General features: G+C 36.0%; 1 protein-coding gene across 1 annotated transcript in view; it reads left to right on the top strand.

Moving 5' to 3' along the window:
• The window catches only part of CCDC172 (coiled-coil domain containing 172), a 57,880-nt gene that overhangs the window by 22,728 nt on the left and 8,548 nt on the right, over positions 1-26,604 (top strand). The window contains exons 4-7 of the mRNA XM_010859289.1: positions 8,647-8,763; positions 9,985-10,150; positions 13,686-13,787; positions 14,466-14,568. Of these exons, the coding sequence (XP_010857591.1) occupies positions 8,647-8,763; positions 9,985-10,150; positions 13,686-13,787; positions 14,466-14,568 (488 nt within the window). The remainder of the gene's footprint in view (positions 1-8,646; positions 8,764-9,984; positions 10,151-13,685; positions 13,788-14,465; positions 14,569-26,604) is intronic.

Genomic DNA, 26,604 nt, shown 5'->3' with positions numbered 1-26,604 from the left:
CAACGCTAGCAGGTAGTTTTGGTTCAGTCTCCTGTGGGGTCACTGCTCTCTCTTCCTCTGGTATTGGGGTATGCAGGATTTTGTTTGTGCCCTGCAAGACTGGAGTCTCTGTTTCCCGCAATATAGTGGAAGTCCTATAATCAAATCCCACTGGCCTTCAAGGTCAGATTCCTTGGTATTTCCCAGTCCCTTCGTCAGATCTCAGGCTGGGAAACCTGACGTGGGGCTCAGAACCTTCACAACAGTGGGAAAACTTCTTTGGTATTATTGTTCTCCAGTTTATGAAACACCCACCTGGCAGGTATGGAATTTTATTTTATCATGATTGTGCACGTCCTACTGTCTCATTGAGGTTTGTTCTTTGTCTTTAGATGTGGGACATCTTTTTTTAGTGTGCTCCAAACCAGGTGGTCTGGTATTCCCATCTTTTTAAGAATTTTTCACAGTTTGTTGTGATCCACACAAAGGCTTTAGCATAGTCAATGAAGCAGATGTTTTTCTGGAATTCTCTTTCTTTTTCTATGACCCAGTGAATGTTGGCAATTTGATCTCTGGTTCCTCTGCCTTTTCTAAGTCCAGTTTATACATCTGGAAATTATCAATTCAGGTACTATTGAAGCCTATCTTGAAGAATTTTGAGCATTACCTTGATAGCATGTGAAATGAGCACAGTTGTGTGCTGGTTTGAACATTCTTTGGCATTGCCTTTCTTTGGAACTGGAATGAAAACTGACCTTTTCCAGTCCTGTGGCCACTGCTGAGTTTTCCAAATTTGCTGGCATATTGAGTACAGCACTTAAACAGCATCATCTTTTCAGATTTGAAATAGGTCAGTTGGAATTCCATCACCTCCTCTAGCATTGTTCATAACAATGCTTCCTAAGGCCCACTTGATTTTGGACTCCAAGATGTGTGGCTCTAGGTGAGTGATCACACCATCATGGTTTTCTGGGTCATTAAGATCTTTTTTGTACAATTCTTCTGTGTATTCTTCCCACCTTTTCTTAATCTCTTCTGCTTCTGTTAGGTCCTTATCATTTCTGTCCTTTATTGTGCCCATCTTTCCATGAAGTATTCCCTTGGTATCTCTTATTTTCTTGAAGAGCTTGCTAGTCTTTCTCATTCTGTTTTTTTCCTCTTTTTTTTTTTTTGCATTTTCCACTTAAGAAGGCTTTCTTATCTTTCGTTGCTGTTCTCTGAAACTCTGCATGCAATTGGTATATCGTTCCCTTTCTTCTTTGCCTTTTTCTTCATTTGCTATACCTTGGATATATCAATAAATATATATCTAAGTAAACAATTTTTAATGGTAGCATAGTTTCCCATTAAATGGCTATGATATATTTTATGTAACTGATTTTCTATTTATAATGTGATTATTAATATCACTGTGATGATACTTTTATACATACATCCTTGTGCACTTATTTTTTTGGGGTAAAGTCCTAGAAATCAAATTGGTAGATACAGTTGATCCTTGAACAACATAGGCTTGAACTGCATGGGTACACTTACATGAAGATTTCTTTTAAATAAATCCTGCAGTACTGCATGATCTGATGGATTGAATGTGAGGATTAGAACTGTGGTTATGGAGATCTAACTATGAATTATACATAGATTTTTTACCGTACCAAGGACCAGTCCCCCAACCCTTGTGTTGTCCACGGGAGGGTCAACTGTATTCTTAAGGCTTTTGATAATTTCCAAATTGTCCTCAGAAAAGTTCCAGATTGTATTTCCACAATTTCACTATTTATACAATAGAAATGATTGATTTTCTTTACAAATGTATCAACAGTGATGGCTTTTATGGTTTTAATTTGAACTTTTTAGGTTACGTATATTTTCATTCGTTAGGATTGTTCATAGTTACCTTGTGTATTGCCTAATAATATCCTTTTCTTGTCTTTTTCTCACTGAATTCTAGCTTTTTATATGCAATAGATATTAACTCTTTCTTTGTCATTTGTTGCAAATTTTATTATTTGTAACTTTTTTAAATCAAATTTTAGAATCTTTGTGTTACTAGAAATTTTAAGTCTTTTGTTTGTTTCTGAAATTCATTGTTTAAGCAATGTCTTTTTCCAGTACTTTTACAAGCTTTTTTCTTACTCATAAATAAAAATGATTGCCTATTTTTCTCCTGGGTAAATGTCACATGTTTCTCATTGACTGGAAACACCATCTTTATGATGTAGTTTTATATATATATACATGTTATATATATACCAGCTTGTATTTTTGTGTGAAACTGTGTATTTGTGTCTGTTCTAATGTATTCTGTATAATTCTGTTAATCTATTTGTTTTGTCACCAGTATCACATTCGCTTAACTTAAATTAGCTTTACAGTATCTTTGATGCTCTGAAAGAACAATTTCTTTTTTAGAATTTTCCTGATTCTCTTTGTTTGTTTGTTTTCCAAAATGAATTCGAGATCATTTTATCAAGATCCAACAAATGTATTGCAGTTTTAATTAAGATTATACTCAGTTTATATGGGGAGAACTGATATGTTTACAACTATGAATTTTCACATTCATGAATACAGTGTATCTTTCTATTTATTTATACTTTCTTTTATGTTCCTCAGTATAGGCTTTTTCATATAGGTCTCAGATACTTCTTGTTAAGTTTATGTGTGGTTTTATTTATTTTGTTTTTGCTGTTATAAATGGGATATTTTCCTTTTTTTCCCCTACTTGTTGGTAAATAGAAAAAAATACTAGTTTTTGGTATTTATTTTGTAACTAGCCTTTTTACTGAACTCTTCATTATTTCTAACAGTGTCTTAGATTTACTAAGTATACAATAATCATATTTGCTCAAAGAAATGAAAAAGAGAGAGAACTGTGTGCCACGTTTTTGAATCATCATATCTCTTGCAGAATAGACCTACATAGCAGTGGTCTTATCAGGCATCCTTATAATCTTTAGTGAAAAGAGGAGAGATGAGCCAAGACTTGACTGAGATGAAGGAATGAACCATGAGGAATCTGGAGAAAGAGATTTCTGCAGAGACTAGTCAGTTCAAAGGCCTTGAGGAGAGAGTGTGGCTGGATGTTTGGGGAATAACAAGGAGACCAGTGTGGCTAGAGAGGAGTGATTGAAGAAGAGACTGGTAGAAGATAAGATTATAGAAGGAATCAGTTCAGTTCAGTTGCTCAGTTGTGTCCCACTCTTTGCAACCCCATGAACTGCAGCACGCCAGGCCTCCCTGTCCATCACCAACTCCCGGAGTTCACTCAAACTCATGTCCATCGAGTTCGTGATGCCATCCAGCCATCTCATCCTCTGTCGTCCCCTTCTCCTCCTGCCCCCAATCCCTCCCAGCATCAGAGTCTTTTCCAATGAGTCAACTCTTCGCATCAGGTGGCCAAAGTATTGGAGTTTCAGCTTTAGCATCAGTCCTTCCAAAGAACACCCAGGACTGATCTCCTTTAGAAGGGACATACTAACGCATATATATGGAATTTACAAAGATGGTAACAATAACCCTGTGTACGGGACAGCAAAAGAGAGACTGATATATAGATCAGTCTTATGGACTCTGTGGGAGAGGGAGAGGGTGGGGAGATTTGGGAGAATGGCATTGAAACACGTATAATACCATGTATGAAACGAGTCGCCAGTCCAGGTTCGATGCACGATACTGGATGCTTGGGGCTGGTGCACTGGGACGACCCAGAGGGAGGGTATGGGGAGGGAGGAGGGAGGAGGGTTCAGGATGGGGAACACAGGTATACCTGTGATGGATTCATTTCGATATTTGGCAAAACTAATACAATATTGTAAAGTTTAAAAATAAAATTAAAAAAAATAAAAAATAAAAAAAATAAAATAAAATAAAAAAGAAGGGACTGGTTGGATCTCCTTGCAGTCCAAGGTAAAAAGCATCAATTCTTTGGCACTCAGCTTTCTTCACAGCCCAACTTTCACATCCATACATGACCACTGGAAAAACCATAGCCTTGACTAGATGGACATTTGTTGGCAAAGTAATGTCTCTGCTTTTCAATATGCTATCTAGGTTGGTCATAACTTTCCTCCCAAGGAGTAAGTGTCTTTTAATTTCATGGCTGCAATCACCATCTGCAGTGATTTTGGAGCCCATAAAAATAAAGTCTGACACTGTTTCCACTGTTTCCCCATCTATTTGCCATGAAGTGATGGGACCAGATGCCGTGATCTTCTTTTTCTGAATGTTGAGCTTTAAGCCAACTTTTTCACTCTCCACTTTCATCAAGAGGCTCTTTAGTTCTTCTTCACTTTCTGCCGTAAGGGTGGTGTTATCTGCATATCTGAGGTTATTGATATTTCTCCTGACAATCTTGATTCTAGCTCTTGCTTCCTCCAGCTCAGTGTTCTTCATGATGTACTCTGCATGTGAGTTAAATAAACAGGGTGACAATATACAGCCTTGACGTACTCCTTTTCCTATTTGGAACCAGTCTGTTGTTCCATGAGCAGTTCTAACTGTTGCTTCCTGACCTGCATACACATTTCTCAAGAAGCAGGTCAGGTGGTCTGGTATGCCCATCTCTTTCAGAATTTTCCACAGTTTGTTGTGATCCACACAGTCAAAGGCTTTGGCATAGTCAATAAAGCAGAACTAGATGTTTTTCTGGAACTCTCTTGCTTTTTCAATGAGCCCGTGGATGTTGGCAATTTGATCTCTGGTTCCTCTGCCTTTTCTAAGACCAGCTTGAACATCTGAAAGTTCATGGTTCACGTATTGTTGAAGCCTGACTTGGAGAATTTTGAGCATTACTCAAAATTCTTTATTTACTGGAACCCAAACACTAATTCCACATCCTCAGTCATTCTCAATTTTCAAGTTATTTTGGTGGAAAAATACCTAAGGGTGTCCAAGTCGCAAGAGTAGTGAAGAGTCCCAAATAATGCCTGTGCTGAAAACTGACCTAGTTGACCAGATAAGTCAACTCACTGGGAAAGCTACAAGCTCTATTGACAGCTCAAATATCCCAGGAGAAATAAGACAGAAGAAGAAACAAGCAAAATCTTTATTGCTGAAAAAGGTAAAATTAACCAGAGTGTTGGCACTGTTATAAATTAAAAATTTTCAAAACAGCAATATTTTCTGACAAAGTTTGGCTGTTTGATTCTAGAATATAATTTTACAGCTGCACACAGATATTTTCATTTCATTTGTAGTCAGAGGAAGGAACAAGATGAGAAAGAGAAATTTGAACCTTCCACCCCTTTCTTTTTATTGTTTGTAGCCCCTTGAGATCCCTGGGTAATTTAGCAGATATAGCCAGTAGTTTCTTTTTGTAAGTAGGTCATTTTGTTTGTTTGTTTGCTTTTATCATGGATGTCCAGGCTACTATGAGTGTAAGATAGTGCCTCAATTCAAACCTGACTCAGAGATAAGTTCAAAAATATCTTTTTAAATTACAATTTTAAATCTCTTTTAGTATCTTTCCAATTCTGATTCCTACCCATACTTTTGCAAAAAAAGAAAGATGAGAGAAATCTCTAATGATGATTTATTTGTGAAATGACCTCATCTTGTGACCCTATCAGTATCTTCAGGGTTATATTTGAAATATTTATACAGTAGTAGATATGGTTTTAAAAAGTCAGAATGTGAAAAATAATTTAAGAAATTAGGTGTGATAACAGGAAGAACAAAAGGAATAGCGAGAAACACATTCCACAAATAGGTGGTCTTGAAAAGCTTTTTTAGTAGTAAAATTAATAACTTATACTTGGTAGATGGAACTGGATGGATCCTAAAGCGTTTGACCCCTTAGTTACAATAAAATAGAAGGCCTGATAATAGACCCCATGTAGTTCCCACAGCCATAACTTATTGCCGTCCTCAGCTTGTGAGTCAGCATATCATAGGCCTCTGTTCTTTCTTAACCTTCCTAACTTGAGCTTTTCCAAAGTCCTGCTTCTTTCTTCTATTGCTCTCTTTTCCCTACTTGCCAATTCTATTATGCATTAAATGTTTTCATCACAGATCCTAAGTAAATTTAAAAATTAATGTTACTGTAATCTTTCTGTAGTAATTGATTCTCTGGGACTTTTTAGGTCTTGATTAAAAGAGGAAAATGTATGAGAAGATAGAGTGTAAAACAGAAAGTAAGAATGAAGAGTACACCAATAATGAGTTAAAGCAAAGAAGTAAAAAGACCTCAAAGTGGATAATTTACATAGAATTTAGGGAAGAGAAAATTTTCAGCTATACCTTTCTTACAGATCTTTTAAAAAGTTGTCTAATTTTCATTTGGTGTATTTATATTTCATTTTTTTTCAGGTTATGGTGAAACATTCCAATTAAATGACAGTATGTCTAATATCTTTCTTTAATTATTATTTTCCCTTTTAAGAAAGAAGACATGAGTTCAGTGATAATTTTAGGTCTTAGTGAACGCTGTAGTAGCACACCTTAACTTCTGAGTCCTTAACATAAGGCTTTTCTGAATCTGAGTAATAAATTTGTTTGTCTTATTTTAAACTTCCTTAGTTTAATAAATAATATTTTCTCCATTTTTGGTTTTCATTGCAGGTTTGACTACAGATAGTGGTAGAAGGAGAATCAGAATTTAGGAATTTTGATTCTGAAAGGCATGTTACATAAAATACCTAATTGGATTAACCCAAAATTTATCCAGCCTGATGTTTGGTCTCAAAGCATTTTTGTTGGCATTGATGGTTCTTGTTCATAATTGCAACTCTGAGAGTTAGGAGTATACTGCAAGCAACCTTTTCTCAATGAGTTCTGATAGACCTAGTATTTGGTAATTTTTCTGTCTCTTATCCTGTATACTTTCAACTTATACTGTTGTCAGAGACGGAAGTCCTGTTTTAGTTCCAAAAGTATATTACTGTGAAAAAGTTCTAGTATTTCCATAATAGGATAATGGTTTAGAAGCAATAAAGTCAGAAGAACTGAATATTAGTCCTGGGTTTCCCCCTAATTAATTATATAACTTTTGTTAAGGTATCAATGTCTTTGGAACTCATTTTACTCCCATTTATATAATATATATTAGATAGCTTAGAAGTATTTTCTTATTTGAAATAAATGTGATAGAATTCATGATCATAGCTTTGCTCACTATTGTTACCAGTTTGTATATGATTTTATAGATCAGACATATGTTTTCTAATTTCTGTCTTCTCAGACAGTAAAATACTGCCCCATTCTCCCCTCCCCCAATTCTGAAAGTATTTTCTGAATCCCTTTGGTCATGTAAGTTGCACCTTTCTAATCTTTCTTTATTGATGATAGAGTTGATGACATCAGCACTAAGTGCTGAAGGTATGGGCAGATGTGCTATGATATTATATAAATGTAAGATCATATTTTCTGTTTTATTTCAGCTGCTTTTTTTTAATGCCAGTATTTGTAGGGCTTTTTAGCCATATCATTTCAAAATGTCTTTTAGGCCAGCCCTTTGGGTCTGGACCAGACTATTCCTAAGCTCTTTACTATTCAATATCTTCTGGGACAGAGATTTCACAACCTGTCTCTCACCTTGAAGAAGCTCTTATAGCTAACATAAATCTTGCTTTTGCAATTTAAGTTCGGATTTATTTCCTTTTTCTTTTCTCTTTGGAGATGGGAACAGCCCCAAACTTGAAGTGATGCTTTCTTATGAGGGCCAGTACTGAATGTAGTGGAAGGATTGTTTCCAGTCTGGCATCATTTTTAGCTTTTATATATTAAAGCTTCCTGACTTTGATTTCAATATTCATGGTCTCAAGAGATGCTATTCTTTATAGCCCAAATGAAATAACAGTTACCTATCTAATATTAATGTTTATTATATCTTTTGCTAGTTAGAACCAAATGAGGTACTGAAACAAAAAATGAGTTCTCAAAACCCATTTGAGAACTTTAACAGATTTGTGTTTTATTGGGTATAACTATAGTCATGAGGGAGTGGATTTTTGCCTGTAGTTTGTAGATTTGATCTCATTATTTTATTCGTCATATTGTATACATGATTTCTCCATCATATTTCTAGTACTAAAACTAAAAACTTGTTCTTTAAAACAAGCTGTCTTGAAGCGAATTTCAATGTGTGTCATCAAAAAGCTTTAGTACCTAAGCTACCAAATGTACTGCTGCTGCTGCTAAGTTGCTTCGTCCGACTCTGTGCGACCCCATGGACTGCAGCCTACCAGGCTTCTCCGTCCATGGGATTCTCCAGACAAGAACACTGGAGTGGGTTGCCATTTCCTTCTCCAATGCATGAAAGTGGAAAGTGAAAGTGAAGTCGCTCAGTCGTGTCTAACTCTTAGCGGACCCCGTGGACTGCAGCCTACCAGGCTCCTCCATCCATGGGATTTTCCGGGCAACAGTACTGGAGGGGGGTGCCATTGCCTTCTTCCACCAAATGTACTAGATATCAGGAAAAAGCAAATGCATTCTCTGCCCTTGATGCGCCTATAGTTTTATTAGAGGAAGAGATTATAAAAATTATAAAGCACTTATAAAATAATTTAAGATAGAGCATATAAAGTAAGATGTTTAATGTGAATTTTATTTTGCATTTTAAAGGTTGATATAAAAATTTTTATACTATACAGATCTATTCTATTAACTAAGATACCCTGAAATGTCTAATTGTTTAATTCTGATTCCTTTTTTTTTTTTGCTTTAAAGGTTCAGCAGTTTTCTGAAAAAGCCTTCCTCTTACAGCTTTTGAAAACACATGAAAATGCCTTAGAAAGACAGTGCAATGAAATTACAAAGCAAAGGAATATGCTTCTCCAAACCTTTGTACGTTTCCAGCCACTTGGAAAATTTATTTTACTAATTGTATGAAAATTTTGTATAAAAATATGCTTTAGATATATGTTTAGAAAAATCATCCATATGCATATTGGCAGGTAGTCCTGTTGAGATATGGAAAATTATTAAGTGCTATTTTAAACCAATTGGTAGAGTAATATAGTTTGAAAGAATTAAATTGTCAGGATGCACTATAGAAATTATTTGCTATTGTAATAAGCATAAAATAAACATTGAAACTGAGTTGAATTGCTCAAGATCTTGGTTTTAATGCTTTTGAAAGGCACAGAGGTTCAAACTTGTGGATGTGGGTGCAAAGATAGATTTTGTTTATTTTTTTAAATCATAAATCACAGCAAACAGACTCAGTAGCTTTAAATGACAAGAACAGCTTAGGAATATAATCTATAACTAATTGACTTTTTGAAAAAATACATTTTGAACTGTTAAAAATATATATCCAGAGTCAGAATCAACCACCAAATGGTTATGAATGGCATGGCAAGTTTCCAGCTGTAGCTCTTAATTAGTTATGTTTCTTGGAAAAAAATTGGAAAACACAGTAATGTTTAGGTTCTACCATTGTCAAAAAGTTTAGGTTCTAATATTGTTTAAAGTTTCTGGAAATTCTTATTTCTTTCTACTTCATGTTGACATTTTATGAAATTTAAACTGTTATTTAGAACTGTATTTGAAATGACCATGTAATTTTACCTTGTCTATATTTTAAAAGATTTTCTTGGAATTCACACTCAAAGGACAGTAATTCCTTTGAGTGTAGATCTGCATTTTCAACTTTGGTCATTTAATTCTTTTACCATCCAGTTGCAATGTAATTCCTTTGACTATAGATTTTCAACTTTGATCATTTAGTTATTTTACCACCAATTTTGCAATGACAAAATGGCATATAGTCCTGTGAGTTTAATACACAAACAGACACATACATAATGATCGGTGGTAAAATTTCTACCTCAATAATTCTCCTAAAATATTAAGGATAAATCTTTCACATGAAAATAGTTGGTTGTTATCATGTAATAACCTAAGTTTTTAAATTAATACTGCTGGAGGAATATAGCATTTTAGTACCAGGAATATAATTTTCTGTTTTGTTGTCAGTATTTCCAAATGATTGAATTTTAATCAGTAAAGAAGAATATTGTTGCAGTTAACACCTATATTTGGTCCTGTGTTTCCATTTTTCAGGAGGCTACAAAGAGAAGAGTTACAGAGGAGGAAGAAAAATTTATTAAGGAAATTACAGACTTCAATAATGAATATGAATTAACAAAGAAACGAGAGCATTTGATGAAAGAAAATGTCAAGATTCAAATATCTGACTTAGAAAACCAGGCAAACATTCTTAAAATGGGTATGAAAACATAGTACCACCTCATTTATCTGGCATTAATGAAGATAACTTATTTTGAATTAATGAATTTTCCAGAAATTTTACATTTTTATAAGTAAATTGGGTTATTGCATTGCTATTTTTTTACTTTTATCTTAATTGTATGTCTCTCTTACTGTGAGTTGTCTCAAGCTCTTTAGAAGTAGGTGTGACATGATCATTGGTCATTTATTTAATAACCAAATTCTGTTTACTATCTGTTATATATTAGGCACCCTTTTAGGTCCTGGAGGTATAAAACTAAAATGGGGGGGGGGATGAAATATATAGGCAGATATTCATAGTACATTGTGATAGAAACTATATAGGTGATATTGTTGCTGTGATCTTTATTCTACCATCAAAACAGTTTAGGAAACACTGTTACACAGGGGGGTAGGGAGAATTCCATTTCAGAAACACTAGTATGCAGGCAATTGCAGTCTGTAATAAGATGCTGAACTAAAGAAATTATCAGAGAGGCTAGTGGTGAAGAATCCATCTGTCAATGCGAGAGACATGGGTTTGATCTCTGGCCAGGGAAAATCCCATATGCAGCAGAGAAGCTAAGCCCTTGTGCCTAAACTACTGAAGCCCACATGACCTAGAGCTTGTACTGTGCAGAAAGAGAAGCCACCACAATGAGAAACCTGCCACAGCAACTAAGAGGAGCACCTGCTCACTGTAACTAGAGAACACCCTGCACAACAATGAAGACCCAGTACAGCCATAAGTAAATAAAATTATTAAAGAAAAAAATAGAAGTTACCAAAGACAGGAGAAGACAAAGAGATTTTTAGGAAGAATGACAGATGTATCACTGACTAAACAGATATAAGGAAAGTCAAGCATGAACCACAGTTTTCATACTTCAGAGATTGGGTAGAATATGGTACCAGGAGGAAGAGCAGAAATGGAGGTGAACTATAGCCTTTTCTGGACAAAAAAATTAAGTTTTGTTTCAGTGTTTTTAGTTGGAGATGTCTATGGGATAAACAGGTAGAAGTGCCCAAGTAGCAGGTTGAAATTGGTTGTGAAACTGATACAAGAGATCAAGCTAGAACATTAGGTGTGGGATTCCAGATAATTTGCTAACATAATTCAAAGGGAACATGTAGAGGGAACATAGAGGGGTAGCAAAGACCAAAGGCAGAAAATGGAAAAGCATAGCATTTAAGGAAATGAAGAGAATAATGAGACAGAGATGTCAAAGAGGGCAAGAGAATCAGCAGAGAGTAATATGTGATTTGGGACAAGATGCTTAAGTTTTATTTGCTTCAGTTTCTTCATCTATGAAGATGGAGGATAATGATAATGACTTTAACAAGATTGTTGTAAGTACTCATGAAATAATATTTAATTACATAAAATGCTACCTGGATCATAATTAAACCTTTAAAATATAAGGATTATACTTTTTAATTAGCTTAATTTCATAGATGAAAGAAATGAGGCTCTTAGAGATAGGTTGCTTTGTGTAGAGAGTATAGGACAGAGGTTCTTAAGGCATACATATAAGCATACATCTTATAGGCATACATCTGGGAAGTTCTTATATATATATATATATATATATATATGTATATATATATTATGATCAGGAAGGAGCACAATACAAAAAACTAGAACTAGAAGAAATGCATTAAAAACTGTTTTTAGATATTAAGGACAAGAGACTGTCCAAGGCTATGATTCCTAAGAGAAGGAAAACATATGAGGCATGATTACCTAGGCTTTTACCTGGTTGCAGTTTTTTGACAACAGGAGTGAGAGAGGGAACTTAAAACATAGTGGCCTGATTGAGTCAAGGATACGATACAAAGACTGGAGTTCAGGGAGGCTGAGTTAGCTGAAATTTTCAGGACAACGTACTGAGAGAAAAGAACTGCACAGACAAAACCTCCAGAAATCTACATAGAAGTTGCTTTGAGTCTTTGGCTATATATTATTCTTTGCATACATAGGGGAAAATCCTCTAGACTGAATAAAGAAAAACTGCTGGGGAATCATAAGGTCAACAATTCTGTGCGCTCACCCAGGACTGGGAGACATTCATGTTCCATCCTTTCAGAATAGAAAGAGCTCATTAAACAGAAGAATCCTGCCTTAATAGTAGGATTCAATTAGCCTTCGACCTAAGGCTACTCTGCTGCTAAGTTGCTGCTAAGTCGCTTCAGTCATGTCCGACTCTGTGCGACCCATAGATGGCAGCCCACCAGGCTTCCCGTCCCTGTGATTCTCCAGGCAAGAACACTGGAGTGGGTTGCCATTTCCTACTCTGGACACACACTAAATCTTAAAAGCACGGTTTGAACCTTATTATGTTACCTAACTGCATGCTAAATAGCCGGTATCAACATGCTTGAGGGGAAGAGAGCAAAATTCAAACATCAACAAAATAGTAAACAAAATGTCTAGTATCCAACCAAAAATCACTATATCTGTGAAAAAGAAATTGTATCTCATACCAAAAAGGAAATTAGGTCAACAGAAACATCTCCAGAAATCACAGAGATAATGAAATTCACAGAGAAAGACTTTTAAAATTGATATTATAAAAATATTCAAGACCATGAATATAATACAGATAAATAAAAGATATAAAATAATAATAAATTCAAAAAATCATTTGGCAAGATCCAATACCCTTTCATGATAAACACAGTCAATAACCTAGACATAAAAGGGACCATTCTCAACCTGATGAAGAGTATCTTTGAAAAACCATGGTGAATGTATCTTTTCATCAGGAAAAGATGAAGATATTCATCCATTCCTAGTACTTGTATCCAGCATTTTACTAGAGATTGTAGCCTGGGCAATCAGGCAAGAAAAAGAAATACGAGACATCTAGATTGGAAATAAAGTAGTAAAACCATCTCTATTTGAACATTGCATGATCTTGTGTATAGAAATCCTAAGGAATCCATAGGAAAACTGTTTGAGCTAATAAACAAGTTCAGCAGGATGGCAGGTTATTAGATCAATGTACACAAGCCAAATGGACAATTTGTGAATTAACATTCAATTTTCAATCAAAAAAGAGTAAAACACATTTAACAAAAGTTTAAGACTTGTATACAAAAACTACAAAAAACATTGTTGAAAGAAATTAGAAGTAAAGTGAAGTCACTCAGTCATGCCGGACTCTTTGTGACCGCATGGATAGTAGCCTGCACCAAACTCCTCCATCCATGGGATTTTCAAGGCAAGAGTACTTGAGTGGGTTGCCATTTCCTCCTCCAGGGAATGTTCCCAACCCAGGGATCAAACCCAAGTCTCTAACATTGTAGACAGACGCTTTACCGTCTGAGCCACCAGGGACCTAAATAAATGGAAAGTCATCCCAAGCTGATGGATTGGAAGATCTAATATTGTTAAGCAGTACTTCCAAAAGTATATTGACCATACATTGCTTACATTTTTACTACACAAGAAAAAGTTAATCATTCTTGACAGACATTAGGCAGAGCCAAAAGTAGTTAATATGTTTTTTTTTTTGCATATTTATTTCTAGAAATGAAGTCAATGGAACATGATAGTGACCTGTTAAATGAACTTCAAAGACAAAAGAATGAATTAATACAAGAATTATCTACTTTGCAGAGAAAGCTTAAAGGTATTACATGTATGAGTTACTTTGCTGATGAATATAGTTATATATCTGTCATTTGTTGTTCAGTTGCTAAGTTGTTGTGTCCGACTCTTTGTGACCCCATGGACTGTAGCACACTAGGCCCTCCTATCCTTCCACTCAATTCATGTTCATTGAGCCAGTGATGCTATCTATCTCATTCTCTGCTGCCCCCTTCTCCTTTTGCCTTCAGTCTTTCCCAGCATCAGGGTCTTTTCCAATGAGTCAGTTCCTATCAGGTGGCCAAAGTATTGTTCCATCTTCAGCATCAGTCATTCCAGTGAATATTCAGGGTTGATTTCATTTAGGATTGACTCCAAGGGGCTCACAAGAGTCTTCTCTATTATAGGTTAATATTATTCTTTGAAAATGTATTTACTCATTGAGATATAGGTGATGTAAAAAGGGGATTTTGTTGATGTGAAAAAGGAATAGGTAAAGCACTAAATTGATAAATGTTGAATCTGGTATTTTTAATTTCACACAAATTTTAAGATCTTTTTTTGTGTCTTTAATTGCTACATTAAAGTAGAAAAATAAAAATCATTAGTACATGTATTTTACATGAAACACTGAAATTTAGAGCATTGTTCTCATGAATGAAGAAAGATAACCTTTATATTTAATTTTTTAGAGAGTATAAGAATTGTCTTAATTGTTTAGGTTTTGAAGATAAAAAACATGAAGCCATTTGTACTACGAAATACCTAGAGGCAGAAAAAATAAAAATCAATGAAAAACCTCAAAATGATGCTGAATGCTTAAGGTAAGAATTGCCTATTATACTTTGATATAAAGTCTGGTAATTTTTCAAGTTGTCAAGTAGATTTCAACATAAAGCCAAATGCATAATTATTTCAAGATCATTTAAGATGTATTTCCGTCTATGTGTATTCTGAAATATGTTAATAAGCAAATGCTTTACTGGCTAAAAGCACATAAGTTTTAAATCGTATCAGGTTGATAATATTGAAATCAGTCTTTTCCTTTTCCTCAAGAACTCTTGAGTTATTCACATCCTAAAAGATAAAATGTAGAATCATTTCCACAACTCTTTTCTTCTATTATCCCTAAGTTTTTGGAGTGAAATGACTGAAATTATCTTTTTTGGTCCTTCTAGATTTCAGGGGGAAAAATAATCACAGTCTACTTTACTCGAAATCTGTGCTTCTGGTTTTGTGCCTAAAGATTAAAAATGTATTTTCTCTATGGAATATTTAGATGTTTTCTGTGTATTTGGATAATGAAAGAATGGGTGAGGTCTGAAATGACATAGTTATATACAAAAGGAGAACATCTCCCCCAGTTTATTAATTTCATTGTTATTTCTTAATAATTCAGTGTTAACATTTGCTGGTTTAATTTTAAAGAGCTTCCTATACTTTCTAGGTTTCATGTAAGAAACAGAAGCCTCATTACTGAATCTATGAAGAGGCAAATGAAGCCTTCTTTCACATAAATCACATAGGAAATATGTCCACTAGAGCTGAACAAATGCTTCAGATTAGCAGTGTATCGCCTTAGGCCATAATTTTAGTAGATTGTGAGAAAATATTTGCAATTTAATTTTATGTTAAGTTTTATAAGCATGAAATATCAATCTCTTAGGTGATATGTTTGATACAGAATGAGTTTCTGTAATGACAGTCTGCTCATTGATTTTTTTTACACTTTTAAAAATGGTCATGCCCACTGGTATCATTATAGTTCATAGTGTAAAGGCTTCCAGTATGAACTCCAGTTTTGTGGGTTTATCCCTCAGTCATAAAAGTTTTCCCTGGTTTAAAATTAAACACTCAAAGTCTGTTAAGAGGGCCATTTCCTTCAGAGATGGTGACGGAGGAAATTTGGATAGAAAGAAACATCAGTTAATATGTCTAGTCCATTCTTTGCATTTTAGCAGTTACTGAATGAAATGCCAGTTTTTAACAGTTCCCACTTTAAATTCTTTAAAATGTGTAGGTTAGTTTCCCTTCTGGTATGTTCCATAAAAATGATTTTGAGTATGAAGAACAGAGTCAAAGTACTAAGTATAGAGATTTTGAAAAAGAGCCTCATCAGTCTTATAAATAGCAAAATAACAAGGCACTAATAATGGTAGCAAGAAATGATATGACATTTATTGAACATCACTAAGACCGATATTAAGTTGATTTTACCCCTAAATTTTAGAATAGAATCTTTTTCATTTCTGTGTTCAAATGTATACTGAATTCTGTAGTGATGACCTTCATCTTAAATTTTCTGATTTAACTACTATTGGTATAGATACTGTTTTTATAGTAGGGTTTCTCAGACTTGGCACTGTGAGATTTGGGGCCAGGATATTCTGTAGTGGGAGAGCTGTCCCATGCATGTAAGATGTTTATTAGCATTCCTGGTCTCTACCAACTAGGTGCCAGTAGCACTACTCACCCCCAGTTGTTACAGGCCAAAAGTGTCTCCAGATACTACCCAGTGTCCCCTGGGCAGAGGCAGGTGGGCACAGTTGTCCCCAGTTCAGAATCAGTCTTATTTTTAAGGTTTTTATCATTGTACTTCTACTTTTATTAAACTTTAACCAATAAGAAAGCAATTGCAAAAAATTAATACTTCATTTCTATGAGCTTATTGTTTCTGCTTTTTATAATTAGAAAAATTTTGATACCTATTTTGTTGTCTATATTATTGAAATTCTTTTATAATGATTATAAAGTTAGAGTTTTTTAAAGTTGATCTGCCATGTTCAGGTTGTTTGTTGGACTTAATGCCATTCATTAATGAAGAGAACCAGTACTTTATATTCACAGTGTTTTAATGATCTCGGCTTTAATTTTTCCCTATTTATAAATTATAAGATATTTGTTTATTTAAAAGATTCTGTTGTAAAGAGTATGGGATCATTAATTAACACATGTTAAGGCAACTAACTTACAGAATATTTCTATGCTTAACACCTAAACTAGAGGTTGGATTAATTTCTAAGAAGCATCCCTGAGAACTTTATAACTGATCAAGCTAGTGTTTTTCACATAATCTGGGGAGGACAGAAGTGATAAACCTCAGGGTCTCAAGAGGCAGTAAGCATAGAGATTAAGGTTACAAACCCTTTGAACCCCAACTTTGCTATTTCCTAGGTTGGTGACCCCAGACAAGCAATTTAACATGTCTGTGACTCATTCTCTACATCTATCAAATGAAGTTAATAATGGCAACCACCTCACAAGATTATAATAAAAATTAAATGACTTAATATGTGTGTGTGTATGTATGTGTATATATATATAAGGTCTTTACATATATATATATATATATATATAAAGCCCTTAAAGCAGTGCTTAGTATACAGTAAATACTCTAAATTATTACACATAATTATAATTGTATAATTACTTATGATTTCATTTGTACTTCTTATTATCCATATGGATTTCATGCCTTTGAAGCTTCTTTCTCATTTTTTTTTCTGTCCTTTTAATGCAGAGACTTCCTGATAGTTATTGATTGGATTCTTATTTTGTACTCTCCATGGCTTGTCTCATCTGGTCTAAAGTTTTAGTTATAGTCTATAGATAATTTTTAAATCCCTGTCACTAATCCCTCCTTCCTAAGATCCAGCTGAATTCTCAACAATTTAATTATTGTTATTTTGTTCAGTTACTAAGTCATATCTGACTCTCTGCAAACCCATGGACTGTAGCACACCAAGCTCCTCTGTCCTCCACTGTCTCCCGTAGTTTGCTCAAATTCATTCCCATTAAGTCCGTGATGCCATCCAACCATCTCATCCTGTGTTACCCTCTTCTCCTCCTGCTGTCCATCTTTCCCATCATCAGGGTCTTTTATATTGAGTCGACTCTTCACATCAAGTGGCCAAATTATGGGAGCTTCCTCTTCAACAGTTCTTCCAATCAATATTCAGGGTTGATTTCCTGTAGGATTGACTGGCTTGATCTCCTTGCAGTCCAAGAGACTCTCAAGAGTCTTCTCCAATACCACAATTCAAAAGCAACAATTCTTTGGTGCTCAGCCTTCTTTATGGACCAACTTTCACATCCATACATGACTACTGGAAAAACCGTAGCTTTGACTGTATGGACCTTTGTCAGCAAAGTGATGTCTCTGCTTCTTAATACTGTGTCTAGGTTTGTCATAGCTTTCCTTCCAAGGAGTGTCTTTTAATTTCATGGCTGCAGTTACTGTCCACAGTAATTTTGGAGCCCAAGAAAATAAAGTCTGTCACTGCTTCTACTTTTTTTCCCTTCTATTTGCCACGACATGATGGGATTGGATTCCATGATCTTAGATTTTCGATGGAGTTTTAAGCCAGCTTTTTCACTCTTCTCTTTGACCTCTTTCAATAATGTAATATAATCAAACAAAACCAAAAGTATAACTTATGTTATCTCCCTGCATTTTCTGTCACATACTCTATTCTGCTAGCTCATCAGAATACTATTTGTGCATTTCCAAATATGCCAGAAGACTTCACACCTCTGTATCTTTCTTTTTCTTTTCCATTAGCTAAAATCTGATTTAGTCCTCAAGGCATAGCTCACATGGCATTTTTCCTGGGTATTGCTCAAACCCAAAATGTGAAACCGAGAAGGACCCTGTGGGGCACCTGGGCACAGAAGTCTTTTGTCCCCCTTTTCTTATAGGCATGGAGCTTCCCTGGTGGCTCAGAGGTTAAAGCATCTGCCTGCAATGCGGGAGACCAGGGTTCGATCCCTGGGTCAGGAAGATTCCCTTGGAGAAGGAAATGGCAATCCACTCCAGTATTCTTGCCTGGAGAATCCCATGGATAGAAGAGCCTGGTGGGCTACAGCCCACAGGGTCGCAAAGAGTCGGACACGACTGAGTGACTTCACTTTCTCTTTTCACTTTCACTTTCTTATAGGCAAGGCTCCAACCTCCATGGCCTTCCCTGAGTTCCAAACGACAGGTTTGAATAGTTGTTAATCAAGAGAGGAGTAGCCAAGAAACCACCTGAGGCAAGATTAAAGGGACTAGAGAAGCTCCTCAAGATTAGGAGACTCTAAATGAGAGTAAAAGAGTGCAAGCCCTGCATATACCCTAATTTTGTCAGCAAGCCCACCCTTGAACTCCTGCCATAAAACTCCTCATCAAACCCTCCCAGATTGGGACACATAGTTTTCAAGAGCAGGAGTCTGCTGCATCCGCCTTTACTAGGCATCCCCTACTCTTGTCTACTTTACTCAAAACTCTTGTGTCTTCATGATTCGCTTTGGCACTGGTGCAGAGAGGCTGAGCTTTTGGCATGATATGTAGCAGGTGTGTTTGATGTGTTCACAAATCATTTCCACCCTATTCCAACCCATCACCAAATTTTGTTGCTTGTGCCTCCAAAACATTTCTTGAATCCTTCCACTTCTCTCTCCACAGCTAACATCCTATTTCTAGTCACTTGTCTCTCTTCCCTGGATCCCCGTAACAATCTCTTTTCTGCTTTTCCCTCATCCACTCTTGCTACCATTGCATAGTAAATTGAGTTGCATAATTTCCCTTATTAAAATCATCTGTGGTTTCATAATGACCATAATACAACCTAAAGCTCATGCCTTGTCACCATATGGTATATGACCACCTCCCAGATGTTTTTCCCAACTATGGTTACCAACAGAGGTCCATCTAGTCAAAGCTATGGTTTTTCCAGTAAGCATGTGTGGATGTGAGAGTTGGACTATAAAGAAAGCTGAGTGCCGAAGAATTGATGCTTTTGAACTGTGGTGTTGGAGAAGACTCTTGAGAGTCCCTTGGCTCGCAAGGCAATCCAACCAATCAATCCTGAAGGAAATCCTAAAGTCCTGAATGTTCATTGGAAGGACTGGTGGTGCAGCTGAAACTCCAATACTTTGGCCACCTGATACAAAGAACCAACTCATTGGAAAAGATTGAAGGCAGGAGGAGAAGGGGACGACAGAGGATGAGATGGTTGGATGGCATCACCAATGCACTGAAAATGAGTTTGAGTAGGCTCAGGGAGTTGGTGATGGACAGGGAAGCCTGGCATGCTGCAGTCCATGGGGTCACAAAGAGTCGGACATGACTGAGTGACTGAACTGATTGACTGATGGTTCCCTTCTCACTCTGCTCCCTCAAGCAATCCAGGCTTTCTTCCACCAAAAACCTTTATCTATGCCTTTCTTTCTCCTCAGGTTATCAGATTCAGTTCAGTTCAGTTGCTCAGTCACGTCCAACTCTTTGTGACTCCATGAATCGCAGCACGCCAGGCCTCCCTGTCCATCACCAACTCCCAGAGTTCACTGAGACTCATGTCCATCGAATCAGTGATGCCATCCAGCCATCTCATCCTCTGTAATCCCCTTCTCCTCCTGCCCCAATCCCTCCCAGCATCAGAGTCTTTTCCAATGAGTCAACTCTTCGCATGAGGTGGCCAAAGTATTGGACTTTCAGCTTTAGCATCATTCCTTCCAAAGAAATCCCAGGGCTGATCTCCTTCAGAATGGACTGGTTGGATCTCCTTGCAGTCCAAGGGACTCTCAAGAGTCTTCTCCAACACTACAGTTCAAAAGCATCAATTCTTCGGCACTCAGCCTTCTTCACAGTCCAACTCTAACATCCATACATGACCACTGGAAAAGCCATAGCCTTGACTAGACGGACCTTTGTTGGCAAAGTAATGTCTCTGCTTTTGAATGTGCTATCTGGGTTGGTCATAACTTTCCTTCCAAGGAGTAAGCGTCTTTTAATTTCATGGCTGCAGTCACCATCTGCAGTGATTTTGGAGCCCCCCAAAAATAAAGTCTGACACTGTTTCCACTGTTTCCCCATCTATTTCCCATGAAGTGAGGGACCAGATGCCATGATCTTCATTTTCTGAATGTTGAGTTTTAAGCTAACTTTTTCACTCTCCTCTTTCACCTTCATCAAGAGGCTTTTTAGTTCCTCTTCACTTTCTGACATAAGGGTGATGTCATCTGCATATCTGAGGTTATTGATATTTCTCCCGGCAATCTTGATTCTAGCTTGTGCTTCTTCCAGCCCAGCATTTCTCATGATGTACTCTGCATAGAAGTTAAATAAGCAGGGTGACTCTTACCTGAAGGGACATACCTTATCCTTTAGATCTCAGTTGAACTATTTCCTCAGGGAAGATTCCCTGTGATCTTTTTATAACTTGTTATTTTTACTAATAACACACTGTATTTTTTCCTATCTAACACAGAATCCATTTTGTAATTATATATTTATGTGCTTTATTTTATTCATGTTTGTCTCATCACTCATCATATGCTCAATAAGGGGAAAGATCTTACCTACTTTGTTTACCATTGTATACTAAGTGTAGCCACTCAGTCGTGTCCGACTCTTTGCGACCCCATGGACTGTAGCCCACCAAGCTCCTCTGTCCATGGGATTCTCCAGGCAAGAATACTGGAGTGAGTTGCCATTTCCTTCTCCAGGGGAATACCTACTCTAGGCCAAGCTCTGTACAAATGTATTAGTATTAGACCATGGTATACTCATACTAATACCTTTGTACAGAGCTTGGCTTAGAGTAGGTATTGAATAAATAAATGAAGGAATAAATGAGCATAATAAATTATGAAAGCATTCCTCTACTGTTTTCTTCTCTGTGTTCATAGAGATTATAATTCCATTATATGACTGATCGTATTCAGTGATAGCTATGTGTATCAGTCTCTCCCACTGAACTGGGAACTCCCTCTACTTCTTGTTTGTTTTTCTGTCAGTGCCTGCATCTAACATAATCAAGGGCACATAATGTTTAATAAATATTTGTGCCAGTGAGTATATCTACATTTTAAAAAACTTACTACAAAGAGGATAGAAGTTCCTCATGTATTTTCAATATTCTTTGCAAACACATGGTATATATTAACCACTGGGATAGCCACATGGAATTCTTCTTCCTGCTCCTGATTGTTTTCTTTTATGTAGAAAAAACTTTACTGGTTTAACTCTCCTAGCCATCCCCCCAGAACTCCTTCTTTCTTATACTAAGGTAGAGAGGAGTGATTCAGTCTGATTGTTGAGTTTGGAAGGATAAACTGAAGACCAGCTCCTTTCTTTGCCTTATCTCTTGGAGTCTGGCCTGCCTCACAGTGTGTGTTCTACTCTGCTCCTCTATCCTTTGAGTTTTACAGTGGTAGGACTTCATGGGAGAGAGCTTTTGGCATCTGCCTTTAATGGTGTGAGTTAGGTTAGTCTAATTCTGGGTTCAGTATTAGTAGTAAATCCTTTGTGTATAGATACAAGCCACATTCTCTAGTGTCTGCTGTATTAGTAGCAAACATGACATCTTGGCTTCCCTTCTGCCTTCCTCGTTTCTCAGATGCACAGAATTCAGGTAGCAAAGAATAGACCCCTTCAAACTTCCAACACCTATTATTTGTTATTATTAATCAATACCAGGATAACCAAAATACAGTTCTTCATCATGAATTTTTATTTACTCCAAATAGTAACATACCAGACGACTTGAAACATTTCGGGCTTTTTCTTACTCACAATACTTAGAATGGTTTTACATTTTTAATAATCAATGTTTGTACTGGTTTAATGCAACAGGAAGTTTGTTTCAGAAATGAAGCTGCAGAATCAACAGCCTGGATTTTCTTTCTTAGCATTTGAAGATAGTATGGTTTTGTGAAGAGCATATTTGCAGTGGAAACTGCACAAAAGTTAATATATACCTGCTACTGAGAGACTCTAAATGCATTTATATGAAGTAATAAATCAATGCTGTTGCTTCTTCAATGAAAAAGTCATCCAGTTAAGTTAGTTGTAGAGGTCACATTGATGGTCCTTAGTGCAGGGAGCCAGCGTGAGGAACTCCGCCCGTGGCAAAGGTCATGAGGAAAGAGGCTCGGTGTACACAAAGGCGGGATCGAGCCTCAGGAATCCCCCTGGAAATTCTTGAGCATCTACCCCCAAAACCAGAGTCTGCCTACTTTACTGCTTTGTGCTCTCACCTACACCTCTGACTTTATGGGGGGCTGTCCCCCACCACCATTTCTCTCCCTTTCTCGGAAAAAGAGTTAATTTACAGCTCCAGTTAATAAAGTTCCTGGGTGTGACAAGGGTGTTTTAGTTCACAAACTCCTTTGGAAGTTCTCTAGCCTGCCTGAACAGGTTCTTCCAGCCACATGTAATTGTTCAGAGCCTCCCAACCATGAGAGGCATAAGATGTTCTAAACTGTCTAAATACAGATTCCTTTGAGCAGTTAAAAGATTGATTAGAAATTGTATTGGTGAAGGGTTTTTCACTTTTTGGGCCAATGTTTGCTGCTAAGTTTCCATATCCCTTACCTACTGTGTCCCTGGAAGTGTATTGAATAATATCATTGGTGTATAGGAATGTAAATAATAGCTTTAATGTTTGTAACCTTGGACCTTTGAGTTAATTCTTTTCTTGTTATAGCCCACCACACCTTTGCCCTATAGGAAAGCAACTTTATCTAATGCTTTTGGAGGGTGGCGCCTGACTTTAGAATAATCACCTTTAAAGAAAAATAAGTTTTCTGAAGAAAGGATCATAAAATGTTAACAGGCCTCCTGGCCAGAAGATGATGTAAATCACCTAAACTTTTGCATATGATAAGTTTGCAGGAAGAAAGCCTGGCTTACTGCTGACTCTACCCCTTCCCCCATTATCCTCTATGCACAACTTAAGGTATAAAAACTACTTTGGAAAATAAAGCGCGGGCCTTGTTCACTGAAGCTTGGTCTCCCCATGTCGTTCTTTCTCTCACCTTCTGGCTGAATTCCCATCTGGAGCGTGGAGGCTCATCAAGCCTACTAATTTTGCCTGGGCTTCTAAGATCTGACCAGGGAGGCCTTAATGTCTCCTGTCCTTCGGGAGAACGGGAGGACGCCTGTGGCCTACGTAGGTGACGCAGATTCCTTGTCTTGGAATTTTATTGGCTTTCCACGTAAACCAAGTTATTCAGCCTCTTTTCTCCACTGAATTTTCTCATTGAGCTATCCTTATTTAACCACTCTTTGTATCTTTAATTCTATCGTATCCTGATCACTGAAGCCGTCTCCCCTTTGAATTCCTTGGATCCACCTGGGCTGGACCCCAGCACCTTAGATTTATAGGAGGGTATAAGCACATGATGATGTTAGAATACTTCTAACCTCTCTGAAAGATACACAGATAAATATGTATATTTACATATATATATATTTTTTTATTTTACCAAATATGAATAGTTTTAAATTATGAGAGTAGACTATGTTGATTAAATAAAAAAAATTTAGACATTACAAAAATGTAAAACATCAGTCTCTTCTCTCATGTCTTGTTAAAAGTTTGACACGTATCCTGTCAGAGTTTATAGTCTGTGTGTGTGTGTGTGTGTGCACACATGTACATTTAACATTGGTCTGTAGTTTGCTTTATTACTTAGAAAACAGATATTACTCATTAATACGTACTGATCAACTTGATTCTTTTTAATGCTGATGTATAAAGATGCCATATTTTGTAAGCTTCCTCCCATTGATAGATGGGAGGAAGTACTTAAATATTCATAATTAGAAGCATTTTTATAAATGTATCCTTAAATACTGTGGAAGTGTTTCTGTAACATCATTTAGCAGAGTAATAAGAATTGTTATCTAGTCTATATTGAGGGAATAATGCACATTTACATTGCAATACTCTTGATTATCACAGTAATAAACTCCAAGTAGACAGGTGTAACAAAATCTCAGTTCTAAAGTTTCTAGAAAATACTAGTCAAAAATTAGATATCTGTAGCCAACCCCTATCATCTCTTTAGTTTTTAACATTTATAAAATATGAAAATCCTCATTTAATTCCAGGATCATTCTTAGCTATGTATTTTGTTGAATATTTCTGTTGACTCTGCATTTTTCTGGTCAAACTTCATCATTTATTCACTAGCAGAAGTGCCTTTACAGCATTGATTATGTAGCCTTCAAGCTAATAGAAATCCCCTGTTTCGTGAATTCCTGGCACACACAGTAGTTATTAAAACTTCAAGTAAATACAAGGGAAATTTTTATGGTAGAAGTCAGTTGATTATTTTAAATGTTATATTCTGATATAAATGTGCCTGTTTGTAAATGTCCCAAACTTTGAAATAATTTTGCTTATTATATGAGCCATATATAGTATTAATCATTTCCAAAGTTCATTTGTCCCTTTGATATCATAGTGCACATTTTTTTTTTTCACTTTCACATGTTTATCTTTAGAAACAACCCCTTTTGGTTGTGGGATGGGGAAGGTGATAGAAAATACCTGGTGAAAGGCGATGCCTAATCCACCCAAACCAGGATTTGTAGTAATGGAGGTGCTGGTAGCATGCCTCTCTTTTACTTCCTTCTCAGTAGGTCTCATCAGTTCAGCCTTACCCACCTGTGAAGGTTCCTACCTGTCTGCTGATGGCCTGGACTGAAGGAATGCATAATTAGAAAACTGAAATTCTACTTTCATAGAATGAACTTTGAAACCCATGCTCATAAATAAATTGTGTATGAAAGAGCATGACATATATATCTTTAAAATGGAGTATTTTGTGTTTAAATGGCACTGAAATAATTTTCATATGAATTACTATAGAGAAATGATATTAAGAATGTCACAGCGTGAAAAACTAGTGAAAAGTAGTAAGGATTGCTTATTAAACCTCTAGTGTGATTAAGGTAACCAAAAAGGATAAGATTCATAGACTTAACATGTTAGGTCTAAAATTCCATGTGTCAGAAATGGCATCAACATGGAATGATAATCTGGGAGAAATTTGTAGTACTTATGATGAACAAAGGGTAACAGTTTATCAAAAATTAACAGATAAAAAGTCAGCAAGAAAACACTAAAAATCAGTAGTTTTTAAGTTATGTATTTATCCAACAAGCATGTATTAAACACTTGCTTTTCCCATACACTTTGCAAGTTACAGGGATACCAAAGTGAATAAGACAAGGTAATTCAGTTATACATCTTATTATTTAAGTGCAGATTAAAACTACTGAATATCAATTTTTTTATCAAATTTTGAAAGATATACTTAGATGACCATACTGGAAATTGGCCACAGTATGGTACAGAGATAATTTACTCATTGCTGTGGCAGGATACATTGCTTGTATTTGGAATGCAGTTTGATGTATACAAGTTATTGTAAGCATCTTTAAAATGTTTATGCCATTTAAAGCAGTAGTTTCACTTAGCTGTATCCCAAGGGAAATAATCCAAAGCATAGAGGAAGCTTTATGAACAAAGGTGTTCATAGAAATTTATTTATGGTAGAAAAAAATAGGAAGAACTTAAATGCTGTACTGTAAATGAATGATTAAATTAACTGTGTTATAGCCACTTAAACTACTATATATTTATCTTAAATGGTATTAATTGGCAAATGTAATTAACTGGGAGAAATATATATGACAGTATAAGGCAAAAGAAAGAACTAGAAGGCAAGATTACATAATCAATATCATATGGAAGTAAAAGACCTGAGATGAAGCATACCTACATTTTAATCTCATTGAATTTGTGTACTAGGACTTTGGGTGAAAATTGTCCTCCTTTCTAATTAAATAGTATTTGTTTATATTTCTATAACTAAAAAGAGTGTTCTTTTAGTTAAGGCTTCTCCATGGCACTAAGAGGTAAGTGAAAAAAAAATGCAATGATGCAAGAAATTATAAAAATACATGAAACATACATTTTGCTCAACTATCAATGTTGGCCCATCCTCATCAATATCTGATGATTCAGAGAAAGGAGACAGTAACCAGTGCAAACTGCCCTTAATTACTGTGCAGTAGGTGAGGGAAG

This window comes from Bison bison, unplaced genomic scaffold (genome assembly GCF_000754665.1).
Source record: "Bison bison bison isolate TAMUID 2011002044 unplaced genomic scaffold, Bison_UMD1.0 scf7180017864456, whole genome shotgun sequence".
NCBI lineage: Eukaryota > Metazoa > Chordata > Mammalia > Artiodactyla > Bovidae > Bison > Bison bison.
The sequence above is the reverse complement of the archived record's forward strand: the minus strand, read 5'-3'. Positions and strand labels throughout refer to the sequence as shown.